General features: G+C 40.4%; 1 protein-coding gene across 2 annotated transcripts in view; it reads right to left on the reverse strand.

Moving 5' to 3' along the window:
• Positions 1–34: 34 nt before the first annotated feature.
• CAPN7 (calpain 7) overlaps positions 35–5,532 on the reverse strand; it is a 36,771-nt gene continuing 31,273 nt past the window's right edge. For both annotated transcript variants that reach the window (XM_019536682.1, XM_019536690.1), the window contains 4 exons: positions 5,110–5,172; positions 3,115–3,245; positions 599–691; positions 35–515 (listed from right to left, as the gene is read on the reverse strand). In XM_019536682.1, the coding sequence (XP_019392227.1) occupies positions 371–515; positions 599–691; positions 3,115–3,245; positions 5,110–5,172 (432 nt within the window). In that variant the 3' untranslated portion in view covers positions 35–370. The remainder of the gene's footprint in view (positions 516–598; positions 692–3,114; positions 3,246–5,109; positions 5,173–5,532) is intronic.

Consider the following 5,532-nt stretch of genomic DNA (forward strand, 5'->3'; position numbering starts at 1 on the left):
CTTGATGAAGTAGTGGAGAGAGAAGAACCAAGTTTCAATTTAAAACAAAAATGCAGTAAATTAAGGTCTGCTGATTCATTTTCATACACAATCAAAAGATCTATTTTCAACCATATTCACACATTCAATATACCTTCAGTCAAAATCTGAAGCATTTTTTCTTTGATGCCAGCACTACAAAAAGTCGTAAGTAAACTGCCTGTTTGCAGTTAAATAAAGCAGACTGCCCTGTGCCTTTGGCTAGGGCTTCTTCAGGTAGACTGCAGTTCCCTTTTATGCAAATTATATGTGGGTTCTTCCCATGTTCTCTGGATGTGGCATAGCTGTAAAATCTTGACTGTCTCCCTAGACAGCAGTGTAATATGCCATGTCACTGGAGCTGTGATACCTTAAGAGGGGAAATGCTATTAAAGTCCAAGAAGAAAGGACCTTCCTGTTGAGGCAGAAAGGTGCTTGGAACGATATTATAAACCCCAGGAGGTACATTTTCCACTTCCAAGTAGCAAAAGCCGCATCTATAATGAAAGAAAGTTCAAGTTTAATCGCATATCCTTGTTGAAAGGAAAGAATACTGCATTTAAATCAAGCAAGGTATTACCTGTAATCACCACTGTTCTTTTTCTGAAAGCTAAAGGGACCAGGATCTCCTACTGTAGAGACTGTGATAAGTTCAAACCCAACGCTGTATTGTCTACAAATAAAGACAGAGACCATACATATATATATACATATCATTGCAACTCGAAGAAAGGGGACACTAATCCTGCTAGGTTGAAGAGTTGTGCATCAAATAAGCTGTGACCCGATTACAAAACACCTGTAAACTAGATCACAAAAAATTTCTGCTAGTCAGTCCCACTAATATCATCAATTACTTCTTCAGAAGCTTACCAAGGCATGAATTTAGCTGCAAAAATTTGTGACAAGATTTTAATCCAAGCACCATAATGTGTGGGAGCTGCCTACTAGGCAGTACAAGTCCAGAAGCGTAAGTGGTAAGGCCTGTGGTTACCTACCTCAGTGCCTGTGCTGAATGGCAGAGACGTCCAAATTTACCCGACCAGTAGGGTCTCAAGTTATGTCAGGGAAATTGAGGACAACCTGGCCTCGCAAAGCTTAAGAGGGTGACATGTACCACAGCCCTGTGACCTACTAGGAATCAAGTCCTCCCCAAATCAGGAAGTGCTGAGAAAGGAGTGTCAACTTATTGCTTCGGCAGCAACTGCTAAGTAACCTGGTCTTTTCCATGAAACAATCTCCACAGTTCCTCATGTCTGGACAGCAGCAAGAGTTGTTCACAGTGCTCCCAGGGGGTAAGTGCTTCCACTTAACATGGCTTCTCACAGCTTTGTGAACAGGAACATATAGCTGTTGGCCTGCTGCTCAGTAATCCTCTACTCTCAGCCAGGAACTTTACTGAGGAAGTGTAAAAGTGATCTCTGCAGGGGGTTTGCTGCTCATAACTGAGCAAATTCTCTCCCACTGACCAGGAGCAGACATCCAGATAAGCTGTGACTTAAACAGAAGCCCTTCTACATGCCACTTCAGCTCCAGTCTTTACAGCCTTACTGGTTACATTTTAACTTAATTATATTTTACCTTAAATTCCCTCTTCAATCCTACAACCTATTCTATGAGCCCTTAAGGACCAATAAGCATCACCACTTGTGTAAAACAGCTGCCCCAGTTCACCCCAGTGAATTTCCACTACAGACTTATTTGAATGCTGCCTGGACTTTGGGAATGTTTAGGATGAAAGATGGTCCGTAGCTGGCACTGATACATCTGCCCCTATAGCTCAGTGGTTCTCAACCTTTTTAGACTTAAGGCTCCCCACACCTTGCTAGTCTCACAGCACCCCTCAGAAAATGCTAACCTTTAGCTTCCACTCTTTTTTTTTTTTTTAACTGTACAAAAATAATGAGTCATTCTTCTGTTGCAAAGAACTCAAAAGGAGGCTAGACAATCACCTAGCCAGGGTCGTTTGACCCCAACATCCTTTCCTACCCATGGCAGGGGGTTGGACTTGATGATCTGCTTAGGTCCCTTCCAACCCTACCAACTATGAAACAAAGACCACAACAGGGCTTAGAAAGTTTGTCTCTCTGGATCTCTACTTGAAATCTCTTGATCTTCTTTTGTGAAGCAGGTATAGGTATTTGTACCCTTAACAGTGAGACCCTGGCTTGGAATCACTGCTCTAGCCTAATTGAGAGCACAGCTGTACTCAGGCAGGTGCAGCTGTGTAATGGAAGGGAGTGGCACTATCCATAGGCAAGCAGCAGGGTGGCCCATACACTGTTACAGTTTCAGAGACCAGGGATAAGCCAAGCTAGCTCCACTTCACAGGTGAAGGAGACACGCTTATAGGAGGGGAGGAGGGCTCCTTGCATTTTTCCTGCTGTTCAGGACTCAATAGGGGTCTGACCTTGATATAATGGACTACAGGAAAAAGGGTTTCTACTTACTCTTCCCACCTATCAGAGAAGATCTTCTGATATTGAAACCAAGATGCCTGCTTAACCTGTTAAAGTGAACCTGAAACATTTCCATCAGAAATAATTTCCTCCTTTTCTTGATCTTTTTTCCAAGCAGCTTCCCATTTCCCCAGAGGAGATTTAACAAAGCTCTGTTAGGCCAGGTCCTATTCCATCTACTAAGTATATGAGGGCACATACAGCTGTATTGCTAATCAAAGAATATTCATCTAAGCCATTAGGATGCAGCTGTTATGTCTGCCTGACTCTATAGCAATAAAACTAGCAAAATCACAGCAACTTTAACTTTGCTCATTCAGGGTCAAAATAAGGTTTGGTTAAAACTTGTATCAGTACTGGGTCTCACAGATCTAACAGATGACGTACTCCAAAGTGGCAGCTCCTGCTTCCCCTCCTGTTTTAAAAGGAGCTAAAAAGTGTATTTGTCCATATCTTTAGGGGTACGCAGGCACTTAAGTGCAACTCTATTCCACCCTGCTCAAGCATTCACAAGTTTTCTGTAGCATTCAGAGGATCACATTTAGAGACTATTTCTGAATCCTACTTTGACTTTTTAAATGTGATCTTTTGTTTATTTAGAGCAAAGACTTGCAACCCTTGTTTATTTTTCACAAACCTTGGTCCTCTTAGTTCAATTAGTAATGGCCCAGTCTTCTCCAGCTGAAACTGATAAATGGGGTTGTTTTTATAGGAATCTCTGAAATTCCCACATCCTCCAGCATTATGACCTTTCCACTGCCCATTAACCTATAGCAAACAAAACACAAAGCCATAGTATAATTAGACAGTTTGGGGTTGTTGGTTGTTTTGTTTGTTTGTTTGTTTTTTTGGGGGGAGGGGTAAAATTAAGCCAAAATGAGGTCCTGGATTTTCTTCTTTGGTGTGAAAAGCTGTTTCTCTACTGACCTCAGTTTCTCTTGATTTACTCCAACGAAGGTCAGAATTTTTTTCTGTAGTATTCAGAGGAGCACATTTAGAGACTATTTTTGTAGTCACTTTTTAATGTGATCCTCTGCTTATTTAGATCAAAGCCAAGGGACCCTTATTTGTATTAATAATTCAGTAACCATCTTTTCCCTTTGATTATATTATGGAGCTACTACTAGATAATTTGCCGTCTGGTAATCTTAAGTTTGATATTTGATAAAGAAGGAGCCAAAGTTTAGCTCATTAATCATTCTGCAATACTTATTGTGGTGGAATACAGAGAATAGAACAGCACCATCTTAGTATTTTTGCCTTTTAAAAAGGCCTCCTCCCTCAAACATAATATAAACTGTCATTCTGTATTCACAATAACCAAGGATCAGCAATCCACGCACACACCCCAAGGGCACAGGGGAGATGGGAGAAAGGGAGGATGGAATGGAGTATGAAGATGCTACCGCATTTCAAGAGGACAAATACCAGCAGTAAAAGAGTGTTGCTCAGATCTCAAGGAAAACACCATCTGTTGGAGCATTTCTCCTGCTGGTCATTAAGAGAGAGGTTTATCCTCTCAAGATTTGCCAAATCACTCTCACCAGCTTAGTGCTGAGACTCAAGACTGTTTAAAACCAGTTATAAGCAGCTGCTTTTTCTTGCAATTATACCATTTTGTTAATGCAAAATTAAATGTATGACAAATTTAAAAAATGCATCTTTGCTTCATACTAATTGGAAAATATTAATCTCCAACAGTTGTTAAAGAAAGACACTCCTATCACATATGTTAGCAGGAATCTTAACTTATCTATGGATAGTATCTAGTGAACCCTAAGGATGTCTGTTAGGTCAGATTTAGAGCTGATTTAACCAAATGCAGGACTGATTTAAGTCTAAGAGATGGTTAGGCCTAAGCTATTAAACACATTCCACAATATAGAAACAGTAGAATAAAGAGCTTCTAACTTCTTCAGACTGTCATCTAGTTAGGAGTCATTATCTATCATTTAATGTTAAATGTGGGCTGTTAATCCTAAATACCAGGTAGGAAAAAATTTGAGCTTACATGGCATGTTTTCGTTTTTTGGATCTTGAGTACCTAGATAACATTTGGTTTTTAATGCTGTTTAATACCAAAGACTACCTCCGTAAAGCTAGCAGTCCTTTATTACTGGTATTGTTGGTCTCCAGAGATGAGGAATAAAGGAACTCCCTCTTGCTGGGCTCTGATAAGCTAGTTCTGTCACAAAACAGTTCTGATCACTGCAGGGCATTTAAACAGAGCATCACAATAAGCAGCATAAAGGATTTTTCATTGTAGCTGTAACAGCAACATGCCATAATGCAGATGCAGCTTATAGTGGCAAAAGGAGTAGTCTCATTTGGGAAAAAAGCACCTCCCCAGATGACATAAGCTACACCTACAAAGGACTTTTTGCAAATGTGGTTGTCTGGTAGTAGGGAAACTTGTAGTGCAGTCCTGGTTTAACTGAAGTAAAGGATGCACAATACATTCCTGTTAAATCTAGGTGAAATTAGTGGCTGTCAAGAGTTCTTCTTGCAGGAAGAATACAAACGTTTATGAAAAGCACACGCAGAAGTGTCCTTTCCCAGTATCTAGAATTTGGCAGGACCACAGTCTATTATTCAATGAAATATACAGGGAAAAAAAAATCTATTTCCTTACCCTTTTGGAGGTGGTATATGGTGTAGGGATCTTGGAAAAGGTGAACTTGCATACTGAATACACCTACATGGTAAAAAGAAGAATTCAGTCACATGACTCACATGTGCACTTATGAAATTATGACCTAAAGGCACTGCAAGAGGTTATACGCATGTTTCAGCTTTGGAGATCTGAATTTCCCTTCCATCTCAGATCAGGTAAAAAAAAAAAAAAAGGCTCAGTGACACTACTGGTATTATAAAAGGTGGTGTTATAGAAAGTCATAGGCATCTATATCCACAGGAATCCTTCCAGAGTGTCTATTTGACTCACCCCTTCCAACCATCAGCTCAATGACTCAGTTCCAACTAGTTCAGAAGCCCCACAGTCAATAATCAGAGCCAGTGTTGATCTCACACCCTCAGGTTAACTGTGGCAAACATT

This window comes from Crocodylus porosus, unplaced genomic scaffold (genome assembly GCF_001723895.1).
Source record: "Crocodylus porosus isolate Cpor-Errol unplaced genomic scaffold, CroPor_comp1, whole genome shotgun sequence".
Lineage (NCBI taxonomy): Eukaryota > Metazoa > Chordata > Crocodylia > Crocodylidae > Crocodylus > Crocodylus porosus.